Source organism: Chlamydotis macqueenii, chromosome 4 (genome assembly GCF_036417535.1).
Source record: "Chlamydotis macqueenii isolate bChlMac1 chromosome 4, bChlMac1.mat, whole genome shotgun sequence".
NCBI lineage: Eukaryota > Metazoa > Chordata > Aves > Otidiformes > Otididae > Chlamydotis > Chlamydotis macqueenii.
Genome location: NC_141559.1, coordinates 4,632,663 through 4,658,243, shown reverse-complemented (window position 1 = coordinate 4,658,243; position 25,581 = coordinate 4,632,663). Strand labels below are relative to the sequence as shown.

Genomic DNA, 25,581 nt, shown 5'->3' with positions numbered 1-25,581 from the left:
CACCCTACCCCACTACTTCCCCTGGCAGCAATTTGACTGCTCAGCACACTCTGAAGTCCCCTCCCTTGCCAAAAATCTCCTCTCATATCTTAACAACACAAGGCAGGCAGACTCAGAGACTGCAGCCACATTGACCAAAGAGCCAAAGTACTCAGCAAGGTCACAGTGATGAAACAGCACAAAAGTAAAACAAAAAAAATTACTCTTCAAATCAGAGTCATATCATCCAGCAATGCCCCCCAAGCCTAAAAAGACAAGAAAGCAACCCATTCTGCAGATTGGGATCAATAGCATCCACAGACAAACATCAATGCATCTGCCCTTAGAACAAAGATCAACACCCTGCCAGCAGAGGTCAAAAAGAGAACAACTCCTCCAGGCTGAGCTTAAATAGGGACATAGGCCCATAGGTGGGAGGCAGGGGGTGGGGAGCTTCCAGGTGAGGCACATCAGGGTCATTAGTGTGAATTGGTGCTCTCAGAGTGCAGACACTGACAGATCTTACTTTTCATTTCGCAGCATGGAGTTACGCATCCATCTTTGCCGTCTGAAGTCCATCATGCTGGGAAAAAGCAGATCCTGCATCTGGCAGGGCCTTGCGCATTGGTGGGGGACAGAGGAAGCGGAAGGATGCAGCCCCAGAAGATGTCACCTTTGATGAAATTTCAGGTAACAAAGGCAGCTGTCTGTGAACAGCAGAGACAAAGGACTGAAAATATTGTTATTTAAGTGCAAATCTGTGGTGTTATATGACAAGAGAGTGGTGCCAGTCTTGAACATTCTCATTTGATCTGTAAGTTCTCAATTTGGGGGTATTTCTCTAGATATTCCTTAATTTTTCACAAAGGTGTGTGCAATGGTGAAATTATTGCCATAAATGAAGGCTTGAAAATTCATTGCCAAGTCTTGCAGTGCTGCTGAGCTGACTACTACAGAAGTGCACGAGGGTGGAAGAGGATCTATGCAGATGCCAGGTGCTCTGGGAGAGAAGCGTTCCCCTCCCGGTCCATATGCCTCCAGTAATAGCTGGACATTTACTGCTCAGATGTGGTTCCCGTTTCTGCAATAACTTTGGCATAAAATTTTACGCCTGAAAATTCCTGCACCTGTTAGAACCTGTGCTCTCCGCAGAGACCTGAGCGAGCATAGCATCCAGCTTACAGTCCTAAAGAGACGCCTATTTCTCTGCAGCTTTTTGGCGGATTGGATTTCCTCTTGTTGGAGATGGCCTCCGTCACCCAGCAGTCCATGGTTTCCTGAGGCGAGGACTGCCTCCTGCCAGTGTGCTATGTTTTCCCTGTGCTGCATACGTGGTGGAAGCTGGGACAACGCCATCCTAGAGGCTGAATTTGCATTTCCAGTGGGCAGCTTGTTTAGATTCTTCACTTGTAAGGACATGTGTACTGGCTAGAAGCAAGGTATCGCCCGCAGGGCTGAGAATGACAGTTTCAGATGGATCAGATTCCAAACTGGAAGACACACCCTCGGAACAACCATGCAGGGAAGAAGCTTTCCAGAATTTCAGCATCTCCTAAACAGCTATTGACTTGTTTATGTTGCCTTGCGCAGGAACACGCAGAGCTCATCGTCCAGATCAGATAGTGATTTTATGTACGGCTGTGTTCTGTATGCCTCCGTTCTCATCTGACTTTGTTTTTCCAAAGCACTTCTGGACGGGAAAGACAAACAGATGCCTACAATGAGATCAAACTTCAGCCTTGTTAATTCACAAGAAACCTAGCGTAGGTTGTAAATGTGTTAGGCAAGCACTGAGAGAAGGTTTAGCCCTTCAAAGTTAGAGACACTATTGTTTAATCCAGTGCCACCAAAATGCCACCACCTCTGCCATCGAGCTGCCGCATAACTGCCACCCATAGCGCGCAGCGCTCACTGTGCTCTCGGACCCTACTCAGAAGAGTTTGAGCCTTGGATGTCTGAATGAGAAGAAACACGTGATCCATACAATCAGCCACTTGGGAGAAGAATACACATATGACACAGTAAGTACATCCTTGTATTTACTCTTGGTAAAATATTAATAACTGAATGCTATGGCTGCTTATAGCTCGTCTGCTCTATTGTCTGCTTAGATATGTAATGCTGTACAAAAGTGAAAAAGTGAGTTCTCTTTCTGAACAACGTTCATGAGGCATTTCAGAGATGTTACTCGCTTATGGAAAAGTTTTTAAGTCTCAGATGTCGTTGGTTTGATGCTAGCTTCCCAGCAGTGTGATGTATCGCTGAAGTTTGTTGTGCTTAGAGCACACAATGAAGAACTGTGTATCACCCAGAGACACGGAGATACAATGTGAAGAATGTCTGTGCTGCGCAGCCGCTGTGAGCAAAGGAGCGTGGGCTGCTCAGACACAGAGCAATGCGATGCATTCCCCCGTGCCCACCAGCTTGATTCCTCACTTCATACTCACAGAGCAAAACTGAGAGAGCACTGGTTCTCATGCTATTCCTTTTCAACCTGAAGACTTTCCTTGTACAACGAGTTATACACGTAAGGATAACTTATTTCAGTGTGCTTTGCTGCAGTGACTGACTGTGTCCTCATCTGGACAGGAGAAGTTCTGGTGTGCAATGGCTCTTTAAGGAGATCTGATTTTCTTCTAGAATGGATGCTAGAAGAAATGAGGTGGCATGAGTGTGACCTTCATACTGTTTGTCTGGGCACCTGATACAAGAACACATTACAGGAGCTGAGCTTTTGCCAGGTGGCCTGTGGTTCAGTCTCCTAGGTCCCCTAATGACACTATGTACACTAAAAGGTAGTTTTCCTTCACTGTTTACGGAGTTTATTCATTTTATGCTGTCGGGAAGCTTGGTCCAGTACAGTCATGTAAAATATGGTGGAGATGCTCTGAGCATGCTGATCTAGTCGGGGGTTGGACTGAATGACCTTTGAAGGTCCCTTCCAGCTCTAACCATTCTATGATTCTATGATGCTATGATTTTATGTGTCCTAGTTTTGTATCACACATTCTTTACCAAAATTGCTTTGTAATGTCAAGCTCGGTAAAAGATCTGCTAAATCCAGTTTCCATACCTTCTCTCGTCCGTACCATCTTCCTGAGGTCTGTAAGTTCTAGCAACGCTGGCTAGCACAGGTTGTCATTCTTTCCTTCACTGACTTCCATTTAGTGCCCCAGAGCAGAGTATTGTGTGAAAAACATGTACGTTCTGTCGGCAGGTGTGAAGAGAGTATCTAGAAATCTGGACTAGTTTGTTTAACCACCGAAGTGTTTATGTAGACAATGGCAAGGTCTGAGAGTTCTTTAACCCAGATCCAGCCTCGCATTAAAGGTAATTTAACAGTAGGGGGTTTTTGCTTCATAATTATGACTCAGCATCAATTGCTATGAAGCAGGAATATGTATCTTAGTTTAGTAGTACATCACACTGCATTTAGGTGGTAAACTACATAATAGTGACACTCCTGAAGTGCAGTTTACTTCAAACTTTTTTTCAAATATATTTTGCAGTTTACACACAAAAATAATTCGCTGCCGAGCTCTTCTCCAAAATTTGCTAGACGCTTGTGTGTGCTCAGAGCATCTCAGGATCTGGAACTGTGAAAATTTTCAGAAGATGAGAGTCTGAGGAAAAAGAGCGAATATCTTTGATACGCTGACCGGTAGGGTAGGGGACACGGGCAGCACACAGGTCCCCTTGAGTTCAGTAATGTGCGGGCACGTTCAACAGGGCTTAGGACAGCTAGAGACACTTCATCATTTTATTACACACTGCCACACACTGCAGCAAAGTCAAGAAAGCAGTGTCTGATTGGCATTGTGTCCGTCAGAAGTTAAACTCAGGCTGGCTGATCACTGCCAGACTTTTTTGTATGAGGTTCATGTATTTATAGTGTGACGCTAGGACTGATGTGCAGTGCAGCCAGGACATGCACTGTTTCTTCACAGGACATCCTGTTTCTTCACGGGACAGACTTGCATACCTATGTCTGTGATGCAGAGTATGTTGGAATTAGACTTATTGCTGAAGTTTGCTTTATGTTTTAGGACATCCTAAGATGAGGATGGGGAAAATTTGGGCACAATAATTGTCCCCTCCCAATAGTCATATGACACTTTGCAAATCAGATCTTTCAATTTGTACACCATCTAAAGGCCAGTGTAGAAGTAACAGAAAAAATACTGGTATTTTTGTAAGGGCAGTTCCCACTACGGCAGGTGAGTACACCTTCGCAGGAGCAATGGTAATAGCTTCAAGTCAGAATTAATATCTGAAACTTCCTGAAAACTCTAGTTTAGATCTCATGTGACTGTTTGATTGTAAGATCAGTACTGTACTGATATTTTTAAAAGGAACAGAAAATAGGAGACAGTTCACATTTTGACGCAAATGCTTTAAGAAATAAGTAATTAAAGGGAAATCATTAGCGTATTGGAAATGGGAGTCAGGTGCTACAGTCACCTGACCCTCAATGGACCATTACAGATGTGCCACCTGAGCATAAAAGGATCCTCTGTTGCCAACAGGGGGAGGATTGAGGTTGGCTTTGTATGAGAGGGCAGGAGTTGTTGTTGTTGAGGCTCTTAAAGGAAACACAGCTCAAGGTTTTTGTGTCTTGAAGACAGAGGAGCCCAGGTACAGAGTGTCATTTAAAAAGAAATCTGGAGAAGTGATGTTTTATGGAGAGCTTTAACTCTGATGAAAGTCTGGGTCTGTGAACTTTGAGTGTGGAGGAGTTGGGGCTTATAAGTAGTGTTTAACTTGCTTGGGTGTGGTGAGTTGTGATTTTCCTCCTGGGTGAGCTGTGATGCTACTGAAAAGCTGTGTGATTGTAGCCCTTTCAGACAGGGCAGTTCCTGCTGGGGCTGCCCTTCATAATATTTTGTAGCCCCAGGCAATGAAAATCCTTCTCTGGATATCTGAAGTTCTGCAATACCAAATGGATGACTTAATGGGTGTGTGTAATTAATGCCAAGCCATGATGTGTGACTGATGTTATTTCAAGGTGCTTTGGTATGATCTGCCCCTCTAAGGGTGGCTGTGAGGAGGAACAGAGGGATAGCTGTGAGTGCCTTTCCAGGCAGGCCAAGGTCAGTACCTGGGAAGTTCCAGCTCTTAAAATGATGTCAAAAACCAGTCTCTTTTAGCATGTGTGCTGCTGCAAGCATCAACTCTGCCTCTCTTCTGTTCTTTAAAAATTTGTGGCCCCTGAAATTCACGAAATGGTGTGTGTGAGGGACTATGGCCCATGATAGAAAACAAGGTGTTGTAGTGGATCTGTACATTGCTTTATTAGTTGTTTGAGCTAATAATCTCCTTCCTAGTTTTGGTTTTCCAGGCTTATCAGTTGTGTCTGCAAAACATGTCCTGGCACGTAAGTGTTGCTGTTGGCATGTCAGTGTGATGACAGAAAATAATCTTGCGAAAGGATGAGAGGTCTTCTGCAGGGTAAATCCAGTTGTTTTAAATTCCTTGATTTGTTGCTGTTCTCAACACCATCTTCTTGATAACGCTTGTAATGGAAAGGAAAGAACTGATCACTGGATTTGTTACTTGCAAATCCTCTCAGTTAAGGCTCTGCCTTTGCATTGCAATAGCTGGTTCAGGAAATCCACAAATAACTTGCTGTATTTGGAGTTAGCGATTTGAAGTTGTCCAGAAACATCTGTTTGCAAGAAATGTAAGGGGTTTTCTTTCACACTGTAGAGCAGTGAAATCTGTTGTGAGCTCACATGTATCTTGTTGTGCTTATCAAAACACTTCCACTGAACTCAGCATGTCTGTGTGATATTGCCATGGCCAGCCTGCTGGTTATGGCTGTGTACTGCAAAAATGGAATGGGAGTCTCTGGGGTTTTCCTGTTTGGGATGTTCTTCTACTTTTAGCTGTCTCTTTGTTAATTATTTGAGGCCAGGTTATTACACGGCTGAACTCTAACTTCCAATTATTTATTAGTTTTAATTTTTTTTAGTATTAATCATGCAAGGAGCCAGACTCAGCCTTTATAGACTCAAGGATGATCACATTCCTTGCCTGTTCTAAACAAATCGTAATTACCTTTTCATTTAAGAGATGAACTAGTATAACCAAGTTGTGACTTGTTCTTAGATTTCCAGGACATGTAAACTATGCTTATTATGAAAAAAAAGAAAAAATAATTCTCCCTGTGCAGTGATAGCTTACAATGAAAGGAATAGGAGCATTGTTTTCCTTGGAATTGACATAAACTCATTTCTGGTATGTGGCCCTAAAGCCACATCAACACACCTGGTTTAACGGTGAGAGCTGTAGTCCTTTGTTGTGATCTGATTCTTTACTGCTTCATTGTATTAATTGGTTACTGAGACGCTTTTGCATGAGTAAGTAATTTAAGCATTGGCTTTTCAAGACTTCCTTATAAACTTAAAAAAGCTATCCCTAAAGACTTACGTTAATCTTAAAAAAATAAACAAAGCCTTTAAGTTGAGAGTCAGGATGTAGCTTGAGTTAGACTGAAGGATTAACATCGCATTGCCCTGTTGTAAGCCAATAATGTGGTCTTTGGTTCTAAAAATACTCAGGAGCTACTGGTACCTTACAGCTTTACAGGTCAAGTGTCCAGCAGGGTGGTGTGCTGGTCAGACACGGAGAGATGTGACCTTCTCTTGGCTGGGAGACGTGGAGGTGCTGGGCTGTGCCTGCTGGCTGCTCCAGCTCTCTGATCCCAGAGCGTCTGGCCTCTGCTCGGCCGTCTGAAGCTGTGACAGGAAGAATCAAATGTCTCGTTTTCATTAAGTTGGGAAGTTTTTCAGGTTTGTGTTAAAGAATTGTGGAAGAGATGGAGCAGCTCCGGAGGTTGAGCTTGGCGTGAGGCTCAAGCCCACCACAGCATGGAGCTTCTATGCTGTTCTGAGTTGGGCAAAAATCTTGTATGTTGACTCCTTCCTGTGTTTTGAGACTTCTCAATGTTACGTATATATCTCTATATCTATACAGATGAAATGTTTATTTAAATATTTTTTTTTGGCTGCAGAGCTAGAAACTGCAGCATGAACTGTAATCCCAAATATCAAGTGTACGGTGTTGTGTGTACAGCTCTCACTCTGGAGACGAGTACACCAGAGGATGATGATGTGATCAGGATTCAAATATTCTGGGTCTGTTCTGCCTCTCCCTAACATGAAGCTAAATAAAGAAGAAGTAACTTGATGTAAATCCCAGTGCAATAAGATGGGTATGAAGGCAAATTCAGGCTCAGTATTTTTTATGCTCTTCTCTCTGTGGCCCAATAATTTTCAGTTTTAGGCTTAATCCCATGAATAAATTGCTTGCTATAATGGATGGGCAGACAGAAAGAACTTGGAAGGTATGTGCTGGTTCATATATTTTTTACAGCTTAAAAATCTGCTTATACAATTAGCTGCTGAGCAATTAAGCTAAGCAGTGATGTGTCCTCTCTTGCATGCTATAATACAGTTCAACAAGAAATTGAATGTACAGCTGTACTTGATTAAGTGATCAAGTTGTGTGGTCAGAATTTTTGTCATAATGTTTTAAATCCCTTTATTTGTATTTGGGCATGATTAGATTGTACGTATCGGTTATTCCACTAAACACGAGGGACTGGTGTGTATCTGTAGAAGGAAAAATGCCTTTACCTCAAGGATCAGAAAACAGATGAGAGGTTAAAGTATAGCAGTGCTGTCAGCACAGGATGTTTCAGGGTGCACCCCGTTGGCAAATAATTACTAAGAGTCTGCAGGTTGTCTCCCATTATGAAGTTAGTGATTAAAGCGTTAACTGGAGCCTCTCTGTAGGTGTAACCGTGGCCGAGGGGAGCGCTCCTGTCAGTGCTTCAGAGGAAGGAAAGTGGGTAGGTGAATGTTCCCGACATGCACCGAGGTGCGGGGAGTGTCCCGGGTTTCCAGCGCTCCAGGTTGTGAAGCCAAGTGGTAATTAAGGGCTCTGTGGGTTCCATGACAGAGCAGAGTTAGCTGTCAGCCGGTGCAACGCTGTCATGCCTTGTCCAGGGCTCGGTGAAACGTACGTGAAACGCCGCCTCTGCTTCTTCTCTGCCCGTACGTACAGGTAAGTGGAATGTGACAGTGAGCTGCTCTGCTCGCTGTCTAACCTGCCTTGTCGGTAGAAAGCAAGGTCTGTCGCAGTCACGCAGAACTCGAGCCAAATTCTGGGGTGCCGGAGGGAAGGAGGAATCTTAGGAACTTTTTTGACAAGAATTTCTGACCTATATCCCGAGGTGGCTTTGCGCGAGTCAGTGGTGATTAAAATGGGCAGATAATAGCGGTGCTGCTGCTCCGCGTGTGCACGGGCACAAGCCTTGGCTGCCCTTCCTTCAGTCGCGGCTGTGATTGAAAGGTTACATGGGTGACCTTGTCTGTTCTTTCTAGCTTTCCTACGCACCCTGAAATAGAAAGTAACTTCTCTTCATGATAATGGATTACATAGTGTTTGAAATGCGTGTGGTGCAAGCCCAGCTCCAGCAATTGCTGTTTGTCTGAAGGGAGGGAGCCTGTGTATCTCTTCCTTGATGACTCAAAGTTAAGGGGCCATATTCACGGAAAATCCCAACTTAGCTCTGGTTCCAGTAATCAAAGCCCGTTCTGAGCCTGCCTGAGCAGAGGGGCTCCCCTGTCTTGTGTAGTCAAGTAGTGCTGCTGCTGCCCTGTGCCGTAGCAGGGGAATTGAAAAATAAAGTGTGAAGAAGTCTGCAAGACAAAGAAAAAAGCCCCCTTGTTTTCAGTGGGCGAAATGCAAGTGTTGGCAATAAGTACTTTCTTTTGATTACACCTTTGCTTTGGTGGTGAGGACGTCTAACTTAAAAAAACAAACTTAAGAAAACGCCCATGACAAACCAATGTGAAGGCTCACATACCTACAGCGTCTGACTAGGTGAGGACTAGTAAAATTATCCTGCTGATAATGAGTTTCTCATGTATGTGAATAAACCCTAAACTCATTTGTATAGAAACAGATAATGGCCCAAAATTGTGCTAAGTACCAGACATGTTAGAGTTCAGAAAGTGACTTGGGTATTTGTGTGTGCTGTTGTGCCTGCCGTGCAGAGCTCCTGGTGCTGTACGGAACAGGAGATGTGTATGCTGGTGATAGCTAAGTTAGTAGCCAGCTGAGCCTCGTGGTTTCTCTTCAGGAAACTGCAGAGGTTCGCCCTATCCTGCCTTGCTGTGGTTTTGAACAGCTTGGGGAAGTGCTGGGTCAAAGACTTTGGGGAGGTCTGGGTTTTTAGTTTTTCTTAACAGTGGTAGCAACTCTTATGTAGCACACTGCTCGCTCCGCAGTCCCTATTGTAATAGATGGATGCACCAAAAAGCACATCCGGGCTGTCAGGTAAAAATGGAAATGCTGCTTTACTGCTCTTGCCTGGCTCATCCCGGATGTCAGATTCCTTCCAGCCCTTCTCCAGATTCCTCCTTTCATCCTTCTGTAAAAATCTGAGAGCTGTTTGCTCTTACCTTTGCTTTGTTCTTCTTGTGCTGTCCCCTTAAGCAAATAAATTTAAAGTACTCGATCAAATAAAGCAGTTTCTCGTTTGCCTGTCCACTAACACTTTGGCTCTTTCTTGGGGAAAAACCATTTCGGGTAGGATATAAATCTTACAGAAAGTTCACGGCCTTTGTGGGGTTTGTGTTGTGCCCTGATGTGATGGTTGATCCTCTCACGGCTTTGGGATTGTGCAGTGGTCTCTTCTCCCTTCCCTTTCCCTGGAGTTGTCCAACAGTTGCAGTCTACCTCTAGAGCTGCTCATCTTGCATCTGCCCCACCTCTCTGCCTTCTTTCTTTTCTTTCTTTCCAAAAGTATTTTAGGCTTCAGTCTTTCTTCCCCCAAACATTAAGTTTATTCTTACTTAAGTCTCTGGACAGGCAGTTAGTCCAGCCAGGGACCCACTTTTGAGGTCTTACCTGTCTGAGGGACTTGTGCAGGTCTAGTCCAGTTGAAGGCAACGATGAAGACGCCTGTCCAACACCACGCAAGTCAGGAGACAGCTTTGAGTAGATGGCCACAACCATATGTTGTTGGAAGAGCTAGAAAATGAGCACCTTTTTGTAAGCTAAAATGAAAGGGAACAATGGAAAAAAACCATTCCACTTCTGTTTACTTCCTCAAAAGAACTGCACAGAAGTGTCACAGAAAACAATAAAATACCGAGAGATGATAGCAAATGTGTCAGCTCTGTGGTTTTATGGAGTGCCAGTGTAAATATGCTGTCGTTTGTGGTGTCCAGTAGTTGTGCTGGGGAAGTCACTGCCTGTTCTCAACTGGTGAGTCTCAGGGTTAACTAAAAATAAGGGTGCAAGGCGTGCGCAGCCAAAATGTGCCTATGGGAAGGGTATGTGGAGGGTACGTTTTATCTCTAGGGTGAGCTGGTGCCACCGAAGTGTTGTGTACAAGCCTGATAAGCAGCACTGCTCTTGTAACTGAGGAAAGAAAGGGTAACAAGCGCTGTTTGTGCCTCTGTGGCAGCTGTAGGAGAACAGGCTTTGTCCAGCCTGATTTCCAGCGAGGGAGAGGAAAGGGGGAGACGGTGGTGAAGAGCTGTTCCCATCACCAACTGCTCTGCTGGTTTGCATCATTGTCAGTATTTTAATGGCATCCAGCTGATTGAAGATATGCTCAAGATTTTTAAGGCTAATAATTTAGTAAGAGCCATTCGCTGTGTAACAAAACAAGTCATTCAGTGACAATCTTTTGTGTGTGTGAAGATCACCTCTGTCAATCTGTGGAAATTAGCTTTATCTTTCATATCATTCATTTTAAGGTCAAATGCTGTTGAAAAGAATGCAACCATGAGCAGCGACATGGTGCTGGAGCTTGCTAGAGTGGCTGCTCTATATTTAACAGCGGTGACCTGGCTATTGGCTTTTCTTAACGTGCTCTTTCCTGACGATGGGAGGACGCGTAAGTGCAGATCCAGTTATTCAGGTGCCAATGTACATAAACTCCTCTGCATCTTTTAAAATTGTTTTGAAATTACATTGGCACGAGCAGTCGATTCAGGTAGAGGTATTAGTAAATCACATAAAAGCAGATTTCAAGGTGTGGCCAATGGTGACTGAACTCATTTCAGAGGCCAGGAAACACCACTGTTATACTGGTGTGCAGCAGTCTCTTCCTTATACACAAGCTCATGCCTGTACAGACGTCGCCGGGCTTGTTTAGCTTTCAGGTATGTTTTCTGCCTTGACTGATGGCACCCAAAGGACAGCGGGTACATGGGATCCTTGCCACTCTTTTTGGTGAGCTACTGCTAAAGCACTATTAGCCATCCCAGCTGCTGGAATAAAGCTCATTTTGGTAGTGGGCTCTGGTTTTAGAGACTGGAAAATAACTGCCCGTGTTTTGCAGGCTGAAGATAATGTATTTAGAAGAGAATCACAGAATGGTTTGGGTTGCAAGGGACCTTTAAAGGCCATTCGGTCCAACCCCCTGCAAGGAGCAGGGTCATCTCCAACTGGATCAGGTTGCTCAAGCTCATCCAACCTTGCCTTCAATGTTTCCAGAGATGGGCACCTTTCTATGTGAAATTCTTATTTGTCCACATAATTTTTTTTAGTTGTTCATCTATGACTATGGAAATTTTATGTAACTTGTTCTAAAACAGAAGCTCGGTAGAGTGGGGCCACTTGCACATAAGCTAGGCACTTACTCTTTAGCTAGCCATGGTCTTTTCAAGCTTCAGTTTCTTCTATAAATTGATCTTGTGAAGGCTACTTGACACTAGTACTTTAGACAAACTATTTTTTAGATGTCTTTGACCAGGTTCTGTCCCATGCAGTCTGAAATCAGACTCAAGTCAATGTCCTGGTGTAAGGGAGAAGGGACATCAAGTGCTGTTTGGCAAATTCCTCTGTCACATGCCCAAGTAAGAGAGAAATAAAAGTGGAACAATGAACTTAGAATGCAATCCTTGGATTCATGTTTCTTCCACCTATCTGCATGATGCCACTTCTTGGGCTGAAGCTAATTTTTTTTCAGTGCAGTGTCACTTGTCAGTATTGAATCTCTGAGCCTCTTCAGTTACTATCCTTAGCGCGCTGTTTCTTCTAGACCTGAGGAGGAATGCAGTCAGCCAGGACTCCATAATTAAGCTTATGGAAGAATGCACTGTTGGAGTCTCACGTGCCTGCCACAAGGTGCTGGAATCACTACATGGTGATCTGTAAATTGCATCGCTACATCACTTTAATTACAGCCTTGTTCTCTTTTGAATGTGTCACTGCTTTCTTTGTGTGCTGCAGGACTCTGCCAGTCATCAACACTTTTCCTTCTCTTCTCCAGTTTTATGAACCTGGTTAAGGATGGTCTCTGAGTCACTTCTGTTTGGGTGACCCTGGGCAATGCTCTGTCCGTAATTAACCAGTGAATCCTAACCCGTAAATGGATTGCAGTCTCAGCCTACTAACAAGGAAGCATAACCATGGAGTTGTAGAGTAGTCCTGAAACTACTTGAGAAAGCCCTGGTGTAGGTAGTACTTGGGATTGAAGGTGCTGCGATATACTTGGTGGGAATGGATTACGGCTTTTTTACTGGGAGCGGGAAATATGTGAGTATTATGGCTCAGCACAGAGTACTCAGAAAGCAGCATAGTTAGCCCTTAGCATGAGTGTCTGAGCCTGTTTCACCTGGCAAACCAAGGCTTGGATGTTGTGTTTACCATTTAGAGTTCCTTAGTGGGATTACTGGATATTATTTTTTAACCTTTTGTTTAGATTCATCTCTTCTGAATAAATGAAGAAAGTGACTATGAAAGCACAGCATCTGCCTTCTGTTTCCATCAATGAGGAGAAGTTCATAACCAGGTAAGTTATGTTACGAAAAAAAATTAATGATTTTACTGCTTTTTTTCCAAGTTACTCCGTATTTATTCATTAACAGGGGATCCTGTAGAGAGCTGAGCATGTAGCAGCAGCAGTTCCTACAACTTGTTTATAGAAGAGTCTGTAGAACGAAGTTGTCCCCTGTATGGATTTTGTAGAACAAAGCATTAAACCTTTCGGTCTGTGGTTTTTCTTCATTAGGTAGAAGAGCACTGTGAGAGGATACTGAAATAAAATAGCAAATTAGGGAAAAAGACCTTGGTGTCTTTGAAACCAGTTGGAACTGAGCGTGGGTTCCAGTGTCTAACAGCTGTAGCTGTGTGAGGTGTGGCGTTGGTCTGTAGGCCCCGGTGGCAGGGTTTCTCTGCAGAAGGCCGTGTCTGGCTCCCAGCTCTCTTTCATGGTGAGTGAAAGGGGTTCTTTAACCTACTTGTAAAAAGCTCAGAATTGCACGTGAGCTGTATTTTGTGGGATAGTTCTCCACAGTTAAATCTTGCTGGTAGGAAATTTCCTAACACTGCAATAAACGCTGAGCCTCCTGGCACAGAGCTCCGTCCCCTTTTTTAGGGGATTGATTTTTCCCTTGTTGACCAGAGCGCAGGAGCTGGAAGAGAGGGTTCTTTTCTTACTTGATTTCCATCCCTCTTGATGAAGAAAGTGAATAAGAAGCTAATTGTAAGTGCCGCCAGGGATGGTGCCTGTGACAGAATTTCTCATGCTGCAATGAGTATTTGTGTCTGGATCTGATACTGCATGAGCGGTGCTGTTACTTTTAGTTTTCTAACAGAGGGTGTCAGAGCTTTGCTCAAAGTGCACAGACAATAAATGCATCCCTCCCCTTCTCCTAAAGAGTTGCTCCTGTTACACTGCTACTAATTTGGGACGTAGTGTTTTTGTGTCAGAGGTAATTAATCTATGTGACCTTTGACATACCTGGCATACAAAAGCATTTGAAAATGTACCAGCTCAACCACTGTATCTGGCGTTTTATTCCCCTATGTACTTGCCTGTTCAACTGGTGAAATGTGGATTCTCGTTGAGACCCTTGTGTATTACAGTCACCGTTTAAAGTACTGTTCCAAATTTCTTTGCCTCGTGGAAAAAAAGGAAGAAGTGTTTTAGGAATCCCTGCATACTCCATATGCAATGAGGCTTGCTTCCAATGCAGTTTGCAGAATATTGTCCCTCGTCTGTACCTTGAATCTGCTGTCAGATCGCTCCTTTTTCAGCTGTATCGTGCAGATCTCGCTGACCTGGCAAGCCTGTGGAGGGGGAATTGCACAAGGGCTGGATCAAAAGGCTGACCAAAGCATGTGGGATTTCATGGCTGGCTGAACGATTGTGTCTTGAAGCATAAATATCCATGCCATAAATATCCATGGATAAATGCATAGGGCTCAGGGGAGAGGAGGACACAGGTGAATTGTCTTGGGCTGCTGTTTTGAGTGAACACAATCAGGGCTTTGCTGTGGTTTACCACCCGGGCACTTGACCTTAAAGCTCCCTTGTAGCCTGCCTTCAGCACTGAAGAAAGTGGTCAGTCTGCAGTAGATGTTACCCTTCTTGGGTTTGTCTCTAAGTTATTCTACCTGTTACTTAGCTTTGGCTTCCATTAACAGCTGCGTTGGGCTGTGGTCACCAAGCTCTGCTGTGAGGAACAGTCTGACAACACAACAGAGCCGCTGGCTTTCTGGTAGCGTAACTCTGAAGAGATGACCCTATGTCTCTTTGTTAGGGCAGTCTTTGGGCCTTCGTAGCTAAGATGAGTTACACTAAAAGTTGCTCTGGAACTAGTAGATTGGTGCTTGTGTTACTCCTTTCTGGGGCTGAAAGGAGAAAGATTTGGTTTTCTAATGTCTCCACTACACAAGGACAAACAGGTCAGTGAGAGCTGCAGTTAGATTTCTCCCTCAGGGCTTTTCTAATGGCTTATGTGGTTCGTCACCCTTGGTTGCGCTAATGCAAGACAGAATCCTCAAAGATTTATTTGCGCAAACTTCTGCGGAAGTTAATGGGAAGCTTTTCTAGACAAGGCAAGGAAACTAAGTGAAAAATCTTCATAGCTTGTACTGAGAAATGGAATGTGCCTCAGAGATCACTTAGTGCTTTTGGTCTATCATTTGAATTGCCTTGGCAGCCGCCATCGCCTAAGGGTAAGACACAGGCCTTCCAGCATGACCCCAGCCCTTATTTATTCCTAATTTGTCCTCAGGGAACTCATCACCCCAATTTTCCACTTGGAAAAAGCTTGCAAAATAACAGTGGCAATAAAATGATTGCCCAAGGTATTAGGCTGCGAAGTATCCCAAGACTTGGGTTTTAAGCATCTCACAAGCAGGATCAGCAAGTCTGTCGCAACTAAGTCAAACAAAATTACGTATCTCTTAATTGCACGTTAATCTTCGATCTGGATGCTGCCTGTGTATGAGGCCAAGACGTGCTTAATCTTGCTTACCTTTAGCCAGCGTGATTCAAATTTCCCTTGTACCTGATGGGTATCTAAGTCTATTAAAACTTTACCTGTGGATGGGATGACCTGAATACAGTCCCTCACAGCTCCCGAGAGACAAAGAACGTGCAATGTGCTATTCCGACACAACAGAGAGGGGCTTTCCCCACCCAAGTTACTAGGAGTTAAGAGCAAAGTGACTTCAAGTAAATGTTGAAAATGCTGGTTTGGAGCTCAGTGCTAAAGCTACTTCAAATTACTTTTGAGGGAGTTGCGGTAGGTTAATAAGGTAAATAATTTACATCTGGGGTGTTGGAAGGGAATGCAGTTAACCTTGTGGAGTTCAGTGGTGCAGCCCTTGTCTGAATGTTACCTGCTGAGTAAAAGCCCTGTTCATGGTTTTCAGCTTCACCACAAGGAAAGGTTCTGCAGGTCACAGGACGCTGCCCAGTTCAGTTAGTTCAGTGGAGCAGGGGAGGGATAGGTTGTGCCAGGAAAAGCTTTTCACTTCTTGCAGAAGCTGCCACCGTAGGCCCCCCCTAACTAAATAAAACCAGAACAATCTCCTTCCTGCCTCAGCACCATGTTCGCAAAGCAGAAGGCTATGCTGCTATTTTCAATTGCATCGTGAATTTGTTTGAAGTCCGAGATGGACAGACTTCTGTTTGCTCCTTAGCAGAGGTTCCCTTCCCCTCCGTCCTTCTTCCTCTGAGAAGGACTTCGTGCAAAGCTGTTAGGTTTCAAGCAGAAGGAAGGTGAAATGTTTTGTCTAGGCATACTGTAGATGTTTTGAAATAAGAAGAGTATCTGAAAAAAAAAACTCAATGGAAACCATAATGTGGGGAAAACGAGCCGTAACCTAACTGAAAGAACCTGCAGTGTGTGGGAGCACTGTTCCTGTTTGCTTCACCTCCTGACTGTAACAGGTCCAAAGTACGAGTTACTCTGGGGCAGTGTTAACGTCACATCAGACCATGAGTAATTAGCTTCCTGTGTGTATCGAGTCTTGAAAGAAGCAACTTTGAGGCAGCCCATTTTACTGGGGGAGAACGATGTATTAATCATTAACAAACTGTACAAAGATGCAGTGGGTAACACAGGCACAGGGTGTTACCTTGCTGCTTCACACCTGGATTTTCCAGTAATAGAGATGTTAAATTACTCGTCCCATTGTGGTCTTTTTTTCCTAGAGAGCAGCTCAGTTCTCTTCTGAAGACTTACAACTCTTACTACGCTGATCAAGAAAATCTGCAACTGTCATGTGATCAGGTGAGGATCTAAGCAAAAATCATGCAAAAAGCACAAGGTAAGAGTAGGAGAAGCACCAGTGGGTGCTGGTGTTAAATGTGGCCGGACTGAACAGTGTGGGGTCCCTGCTGTGTGTTAGTGTATCAGACAGAATATATCACTGCAATGAAAACACCACAGCAAGTGCTAGAGTCAGATGCTGTGAGGAGAAGAGAGCAGAAATAGTTATGTTTGGACTAGTGGGAGTTTCAGATTTTAAATAGTGTGATCTCCTTATCATCCCCTTCCTTAGTGTATTGTGGGAAATCATTCTCTGGGTTGACCTCTTAAGACTTAAATTGTGAGCTGGGAGGGAGTCGTACTGCAGATATTTCTGTGGGGTGCGGTTCTCCCCGCCCCTTCCCCTTGAACCCACAGTTCGCAACAGCAGGGCTGCGGACACGGGTGTTGAGGAGAGACTGCTGCTCTCTCCTCAAGTGTGACCCTTCAGTACGGAGGAAAGGCTTGTCAGCATAGCCCCAGGAATGCATCTTCTGTGGAGACCAGAAGGACCTGTGGAGCTGAAGGATGGATGAAAGCATGAATCCTGTCTCTCAAACCACAGAGTCCTTGGTTTAGAGGTCTGAACTTAATAATCCTTCAAAGCTGCATTTCTGTTTTGCTGATACCAAGACCCAAAAGCACATTAGAGCAATTCTGGGCAAAAAATGTCTGAAAATGGGCAGTCCTCACTTCTGTCCCAGCTCATTCTGCTGTGATAAACTTCTGTGTCAGCAAGAATGGGGGCTGATAATGGGTTTTGCACTGATGCAGTGCCCTGCATCAAAGGGAATGATTTTAACTGCTCCTTCCTCCTTTACAGCAGTCGCCTTCCCCTTTACCACCTCCTCAGCACCCCTGTTTCAGAAGAGCTAGTCATCCAAGCGGGACAGATAGGATTTGACTTCTGATTGTATGGAGCTATGGACATGCTGGTTGGAAAACCTCCTGGTTGAAGACAGACTAGTGCTGATGCAAGATACATCAGCTGCAGCTTTAGCTACCTGTTTGGGGAATATTTTAGGTATGGAGATCACACAGCCTCTCTAGGTGACCTGTTCTAGGGCTGTATTGGTTTCAGGGATTTCATTGTATTCCTGTTACTTTGAGGGGAAATCAGTTATTAATACTTGATTATTATGCAGCACTCCTTAATCCTTTATTTTTTTTCCAGCAAGAAGGAAGCAAACCATTTATTGAAGGAATCCTGTCAATATTTTGGGGAGTCTGCCACCCTATCCGATTGAAAATTCAGGATGAGAAGCAGATACCTTCTTTTGTAACCCTGAAGTCAACGGAGAGCGTGGGCTTGTTCCCTAGTAAAAGGTAACGTGTTAGCGTCCCTTAGAAGGGTGCAGGCTAGTATTTCCAGGCCGGTACCTTCCCAGGTCCTTCAGGTGCGACACTGTTGCTTCTTGGGGCAGAGTTCTGGCCAGGGACCAAAAACTGGCGTTGTCTGTGCAAAATCTGAGGTTAAAACCCCGTAGAAACAAACACAGGTGAGCTGCTCCTTCAGGCTGCTGCTGGTGACGTATTTCTGAGTGCGCTGGGCTGATGAGATTGCTGCTGGATTTGTCACATTTTCAAAAACAGATCTAGATTCTTAAAGTATTTCTTGTTCCTGTTTTGAACACTATTCCCAACCCTTGGTTGTTGAATTTTGAATTACATCTGTTCAGCTGCAGCTGTCATCTGGTGTAATACAGAGGCTGAGCCAATGTGTACCCTGGGTGACTCCCTGATCAATTCTGTGTTTCAGAGCTCTCTTTTCTTAGTTATCCCTTGGTTTGGATGGCACGTGGTACACGCTTGATTTGCGGATTGAATTCTGCCATCATTGCAGCGTGGAGTCCCAGTGAAGGCGGGGCCAGTCTTCCTCCCTGTCTTTTCAGTTAGATTTAAGGGATGTAACCTGACGGGAGCGACCAGACGGGAGAACCCCAGTCTGAGGGAAACCTGGTTCTCTCTGTTCGCCTCAACCAGGTTTACTGGTACGGGGTGCATGTGGCCTATAGGGCAGAGTCCAGTCTGGCAGTTCAAGTCAGGCTTTGCCTTTTACTTCCTAACAAATCTGACTGGTGGAGATCTGAATCTTAAAGTAAATATGAATTCCTGATGGCAGCAGTGGGAGGCTGTCCTGACATGATTTAAGGTATGCTGAGCAGCTGGACTGTTTGATCTTAAATGAACTTCTAAAATGCAGGGAACACAACTGGGATGGTAGTTTGGCATGTTCCTTGGAGTTAGTTGAATATTATTTTGAATATATATAGGAAATGAATTTTTAATATTTTTCTACAAATTGGTTTATTTTCCGAGCAGTAGCTGGCCAAAGGCTTTCTGCTAAGGAGCTCATGCAGTGAATTAGGGAATTGCTGGCATTAAAGAGTTGGGGTTTAGAACAGACTGGATGGAATCCCCTGCTCCCATGTGGAACTGGTTTGGATAGCACAGGGGCTGTGTGGTGATGTAATCTTTCGGTCCAGGTCTGTAACAGACCCGATGCGTCCTGTGACTATGGAAACAATGTGTGTGTTTGTGTGCCTGCCTGCTGTCCTGGGTGTGATTAATCCAGGGCACTGCTACAAAATAAATAATTCCCGCAAGTTATTTCAGCGACATCATGGTTGATGTTCAACAGGCTCCAAATAGAATTGCTACACTTGGGTCTCTAGTCATACCATGTTTTACTAATTTCATTATGACATAAACTAAAACTACTGGCTTCATGTACCGCACTGAAGTCTGCAGTCATGTTCTGTGAAGTTTTCACCAGGGATAGGAATAAATTGTGTGAAGCTTGCCTACAGGGTAGATGGAAATCACTGAGTTAATGAGGAGTAATCAGCTATAAATGTGTGTTTGGTATTTCAGGGGAATGACACGCTGGGGAGAATGTGATGATCTGCATCATATTAGCGGGGAGACACTGAAATCCTCTGAGGAAACACCAAACCCTGAGAAAAGTGAGTGTCGGTGGGCTTACACTGAGTAAAAATTCCTTGTTTTGTGACTTTGCACATGAGGCCTTCCCTGCCAGCGAAGGGAGCTCTTTCTGTCGCTGTTGAGCACGTGCTACCTGGTAGTGAAACGCTGGCAAAGAACTGGTTAGTGAGGAGGCTGCTGTGCAGAGAACTGCTCAAATGGCTCATGCTAACGGACTGTGTTCACCAAAGAAAGCATTCCGAAGAAGCTAAGAAAATAGCAAGCCGGCCGCTGCAGACAGCCTGTTGCTCTGCGTTGTGTGCTTATGCCTTGTTCCTCTCCCACTCCCCCCACTCAGCCAAAAAAATAATTAAAAGAAAAGTAAGAAATGCCTCCACCAAGAACCCCCTTCCTGCAATGGTGCTGGCAAGGACTGTAGAGCAGCTGCCCAACACATGCTGATGCGGTTTCGTTTTGCCCAGGTTATTCATGTTACGAAAGCCGCACTCTGAAGTCCAGGAGCGAGCAGGAGCATGACTGCGCTACGCTGCCCAGGGCCGTCAGCAATGCCGCGGCTGCGCGGAAGAGGAGCAGGTTCCCCACGATAGCCAGGGCAGAAGTAGAGACTCACAGGTTCTCCATTAACGGCCACTTCTACAACTACGAGGTACAAATGTTCATGCTTGTCTTCTGTCACCTGGGGCTGGGTACTGGGACAGACACAGATGCCCAGCCAGCCTCTGGACCTCCCCTGCAGCCCCACAGCCACGAGGGGCACTCCCCACTGGCCCCGCTGCGTGGCCAGTGTCTCTGGGCCCTGGGCTCAGCCCCTGGGGTCTGTGTTCCAGCTCTGCTCCGGAAGGTGGGTTTGAAGGGTGCGTGGCCGCTGCACGGTGGGGTCTGCAGTGGTCTTGCGTACCAGGGGTGCTCTCCTGAGGACACCCCCTGCCCTTGGCTTTATGGCAGCGTACCTGACAGCTTGCTTTGTACCAGAGCTGTGCTGGGTTACATCCCTGTGACTCCCATCACCTCAGTACAGCAGTCCCCATCCTCACGCCTCTTTGCTGCTGTTTCTCTTCCTAGACATCAGTATTTACTCCAGCTTTTGGATCAGAAACCAAGATCAGAATAAACAGCCAGATGAGAACAGGACAAGTGATAGAACAGCTGCTTCAGAAGTTTAAGGTAACTCTGTGTTCGCGGAGGTGCTGCAGCCATGCTCTAGAGATGTTAACCCAGCGTGAGGCACTGGTGCTCCATGAAGGGAAGGCAGTGGCTGGGAGGGGACAGTGCATGGGATAGGGCACGGGCCATGGTTAAGGAATGGGTTGGTGTCACTTTACTAATGTTTCGTGGCTGTTTGTCTAGAAAAGGTATAGTGGGTGTGTAGCGCACAGTGAGGGAAGAGCGACAGAGCTGCTTCTCTGTGAATTCTCAGGCAGGAGGGGAAAAGGGTGCTCCCAGTGCTCCCAGCACGGGGAAGGATGTTGGTTTAGTGCACGCGGCCGTGCTTCCCTCTAGTGCCCGTCACCAGGAATTGTATCTGGCTTAGAGCATAAGGGACTTCTGTTTCACCTCGGGTGGCTGCGGCACCCGTCCTGTCGGATCCAGGCACACAGGAGGCTCCAGACAGGGTTAAAAGCAGTGCTCGAGATCGGTGCCATGTTGTCTGGCATTCCTTTTTTTTTTCTCCTTGGAGTTTGTTTGGTGCTGCCTGCCGTTAACGTGATTATACCCAGTCAGAAATGCATTAACCACTGGTGCTGTATGTTTCTCCAGTGTCCTTTTTTCTACGTTGCTTCTCAGTGTACAACTTCTGATATTTCCCCATTTAACTCGTCTAGAGACTTGGTATTGCAGAACTACCTCCTATGGTCAGTAAGACTTGGCAGGGTAATTGTTAAAGGACACAACAACTTTAATGAATAATAACATTAGGAGTGGGATTACAGAGCAGGTTGTAAAGCTGCAGAGAAAACGCTGAGAAATGGCTGCTCAGAAGGACGGCTGTGTTCTGAAGGTGGTTTTGCAGGCAAGTGGATAGGAAGAGGCAGCAGGGCTTTACCCTAATGGTAGATGTTAACCGCCTGAACGGACAGTTGTGTGAAGCAGTTACGGCTGCTCCAAGGAAACGAGACTGCCAAGCTCTGGTGGCTTTGGTGAGGGTACGTTACTGATTTGGGCAGTATGGTGAGGGAAGCAGTCATGAAGTGGTGGGGTACAAGGACACTGAACACGGCAGTGTACCTTTCGCTCGTACCCAAATCCAGGGCCTTTGAACGTCTCCACAGACAGGATCCCAGTCTCAGACTTGGTTGTCGTATCTGAGTTGAGAAGGACAGAGGACACCTGCTGGCACTGAGATGCTAAGAGTGCGTGCATCACTCTGAACAGGCTTTTTGTTTGTGTTTGACAGATTGAGAACAGCCCACAGGAATTTGCACTGTACATTATCCATGTGTCTGGAGGTAAGTGTGGAGCTTAACTTGCAGTGACAGGATTCATCACAGGCGTCTGCCCTTGCGCAGACACTGGGCTCAGTGTGGTTTTGGGCTTTTCTGGAGACCCTTTAGGTATGCGTGGTGCTGCGATGGAGAGGAAACCTGACTCATGGTGTTCTGGGCGCTTTCGGCATCCTGCCCGTATGGTGGGTTCCATGAAACAGGCCTTGGTGGTTCCTGCCTTTAAATGCCATGTAGGAGATGCTCTTCTGCTCTAGCTTTTGTTCTGCACAGCCATGCTGCCACCGTGGGATGCCCCGCTCCCACTAGTAGTGTCACGGGGTATTTTAATTGGCAGTTTTGGATGGTAGTCCTGGATTGCAGGTGCCTAGGTGAAGTACTTTTCAGTGGTAATATCTACTTCTGCAATGCTGTCCTACTCTATTCCTTCAGCAAAAAGGAAATTTTATTGCTAGTAAAAGGAATACCTGAAAAAATGGGGGAGAGAACTGATGGGCATAGACCTTAAATACCAAGTTGAAATGATATTGAAAATGACACGGTAGGTTTTCTTTCAGAGACTCACTGGCAAGCTGATGACCGTAGGATCAGTCTCTGAAATGTTGATTTGGTGATCAAAACTGCAGCTTGTTTGCATTGCATCTAAGTTTCTGTCAAATGCATGCTGTAAGTTAGCTGCCACGTCCACCTGAAATACGGCCTGGAAACCTGTTGGGTATCAAATAATTGCACATCGGTCAAATACAGGATCCTTGTCAAGAAAAACCCTGCTTATGGCGCGAGGTCTCTCGAGGCTCTGCCGTGCGTTCTGTGCATCACGGTGTCTCTCTTCCATACCAGAAAAGAAGCAGCTGAGGAGTGGCGACGTTCCCTTACTGCACAGACTCTTGCAGGGGCCCTCGGAGAAGATTGCCAAGTTTTTCCTGATGGACAGGGATGTGGAGGAGATCAGCGGTGATGTACGTGTGCCATCAATTCCAGTAGCTGACACCATTTTTCCCAGCTGGCGTAATTGCTCACGGGCACTTCTCGTTGCCTTCTCAATAGGTTGCGCAGTATATTCCGTTTCATCTTCCCTTCCTGGAGTCGATTCTATGCAGAATAAATGAAGAAGAAGAACAGGAGATCCAACAGACAATTGCAAGGTAAATAGAAGGAAAACAAGTGGGGTCACGTTGATGCCAGGAGAATATTTACGGTTACAGGTGGCTCAGAGGTGAATGCGTTTGTGGCAGAGGGCAGCCGGAAGGCTGTGCTGTGAGTGGGTATGTGAACTGGGGGGACTGAGAATGCTGTACCCTGCACAGCCAGGTGAGCTCCTGCTGGTAAAGATTCTGCAATTAATATTGATTACATAAATGTGGGGGCATCTTACAGAAAATTCAGACCCTCAGCGTCCCTTCTGCTTACTCTGTTTGTCTTCTGAGCCTTGGACCGGTTCCCCTGTCTCTACTTTCTGCTCTGTGTTTCCCTGGAAGTGTACATGCAGTACATACCGTGGCACTTGCAGGCGGCACAGCATTTAAGCTAGATCAGTGCTGAATTGTTTACGTCCTTTTAAAACTTCATTTTTGATAAATGACATGAGTTCTGACAGTAGCTGAACATGCTCACAGGTACAAGTCAGAAACGCACGGTGTTTCTGAGCACATGTATGAGTCCTGAGGTCCCAAGCAATGAGTCTGCACCAGCTGTGGAACTGTTAACACACGACCACCTGATTGTCACTTGGAATCGAAGCGGCCAGGAAATGTAAAGAGGAAAAAGCAATAGCCATGTTCTATAAGAAAGGCTTTCATGAAAATATTATAAAGCCATTCAGCTGGCACATGGGGATGTGGGTTCAGTTTCTGCAGAGTTCTGTTACCTACAAGTGTTTGCTCTCCATCTCAGGTACCTGAAAGAGAAGAGTCTGATACGCCAGCACCTTCGTAGTCGAACTGCTAAAAAAACAGAGACGACTGTTTGATGTGAGCGGCTGCTGCAAGAACCCCACGCGCTGCCTTGGCCCAGGGAGCGTGGGTTTGTTGGTGTGAGTGTGCTGTGACTGAAGAGCGCGTGAGCACAGGGCTGTGCAGAGTGCTGCAGTCTTGCTTGGTAAGGACGTGACTGGAACTGAACCGGCTTCTCCACGGCTCTGGAATGGAAGTTGGGAACCACCGAAGAAAATGCAGGAGGTCCTGCAAAAGAGATGCCGAATCTAGCTTGAAACTTCAGATAGGGAAAAGCATCCTGTGGAAAGCAGAAGGCTTTAAAACCTGCTGGTTCACCAGCCGTTACCAGAAGCCTAGCGTATAAGAAGAATACTGCCATGACCTCTGAGTTAATTGTACAGAAAATACCAAAATTAAGTCCCTGGTTTTCCTTCTGCTAGAGAATTGCTCAGTTATATTATGAGGAAGTATTTCAGTGGAGATAAGTGGCAAAAGGTGTTTATAAAGATTGCACTTAGGCTCTTCACTTACCTTAAAAAAAAAAAAAATAAAAATCCCTGTGCAATAGAGACCTGAAATCCCACTGACTTCAGATTGGTGGATGCCAAACTTGCTTAAGCTTTGAGCTGCAGTTAGAAAAACAGACAGGGAAACCCTCGCACTGAAGAGCTACTCAGCTCTTCAGCTTAAGAGGGGATTTCTCTCTGAATTATCTCGTGAACTGCAAAGTAAGAACTCTGGCTGGATACTGTGCATCTGCTCGCTTGGGTCCTGGAAGGCACCTCAGCAGCTGTAGCAGTCACAAACCCTGCCGTGGTTCCTCCTGAGGTAGTTATGTGCAGATGGAAATGAGGAGTGTGTGGTGAGAGGCAGAAGGTGACAGCCGCGCTAGGGCTGGGTTGCTTCCTCCCCACAGAGGCTGTTTTGGTACAGCCTGGCCCCGCGCGGTGTACGGCAGCCAGCTCTCAGGTCCTGGCTGGCTGAGTTGCGCTGAATGTTAAAGCTCCAATGGTAGAGATGTAAATATAACTACATTTGTGCACAATTAATTGCCCTCCTGCAGTACTTCGTGGTTTTTACGTGGTACCTGGGTTGTGTCTCAGCCAGCTGTGGCTCATGCAGATAACAAAATAAACTCTGCGCGAGGGAGGGAATCTCTGTACAGGACATTGACTGGAAATCATGCGGAGTAAACAGAACGTGTTCAACGTCCCGCTGCCTGAGCTGATGTTATGGGATGGTAATTGAGAAATGAAAGTTCAATGTGCTAATTGAAGCTACTGTGCCTGGGGTAAAGGGTTTATTTCAATATTCAGCCACAATCCTGCCCAGGACATCTGCTGTGAGTGAGGGAGCACAGAAGAGAAAGGAAAAAGAAGCTCAGCTGTCAAAACACAGGGTGTTAGGGAACAGTTGCCTTAGAGGTGTGAATGCAAGTGCCCTGAGGCAACAGAAGTGTGCACGCGTGTGTCCCCAAGTGTGCACCGACATGTCCCCAAGGCCCCACCCCATTGCATGTCAGCTGAGCTTGGGGGGTGTGAAACGCCCTCCAGCATGGCGGGTTCTAGCTGGGAGCTGAGGGGATGCTGCCGGGCAGCCTGAGGTGGGGCTCGGGCACCTTCTCACAAACCCAAGCGCAGGGTGGCGATTTTGGCCACGTTGCGGACTGAGTTCTTGTTCCTGTGAAGCCAGGTACGTTGGAGCGCAAGG

At 45.7% G+C, this 25,581-nt stretch overlaps 1 protein-coding gene across 4 annotated transcripts in view; it reads left to right on the top strand.

Moving 5' to 3' along the window:
• The window catches only part of RASSF6 (Ras association domain family member 6), a 67,402-nt gene extending 42,486 nt beyond the window's left edge, over positions 1-24,916 (top strand). For 3 of the 4 annotated variants that reach the window (XM_086746901.1, XM_086746903.1, XM_086746902.1), the window contains 12 exons: positions 520-669; positions 1,192-2,000; positions 12,707-12,796; positions 16,454-16,532; positions 17,725-17,876; positions 19,425-19,516; positions 19,958-20,142; positions 20,559-20,660; positions 21,892-21,943; positions 22,778-22,896; positions 22,985-23,082; positions 23,831-24,916. In XM_086746901.1, coding sequence (XP_086603027.1) covers positions 12,726-12,796; positions 16,454-16,532; positions 17,725-17,876; positions 19,425-19,516; positions 19,958-20,142; positions 20,559-20,660; positions 21,892-21,943; positions 22,778-22,896; positions 22,985-23,082; positions 23,831-23,906 — 1,026 coding nt within the window. In that variant the 5' untranslated portion in view covers positions 520-669; positions 1,192-2,000; positions 12,707-12,725 and the 3' untranslated portion in view covers positions 23,907-24,916. Of the gene's footprint in view, positions 1-519; positions 670-1,191; positions 2,001-7,893; positions 8,047-12,706; positions 12,797-16,453; positions 16,533-17,724; positions 17,877-19,424; positions 19,517-19,957; positions 20,143-20,558; positions 20,661-21,891; positions 21,944-22,777; positions 22,897-22,984; positions 23,083-23,830 lie in introns of those variants that run through there. The other variant, XM_010128720.2, reaches the window with a different exon arrangement.
• The last annotated feature ends 665 nt before the right edge of the window (positions 24,917-25,581 follow it).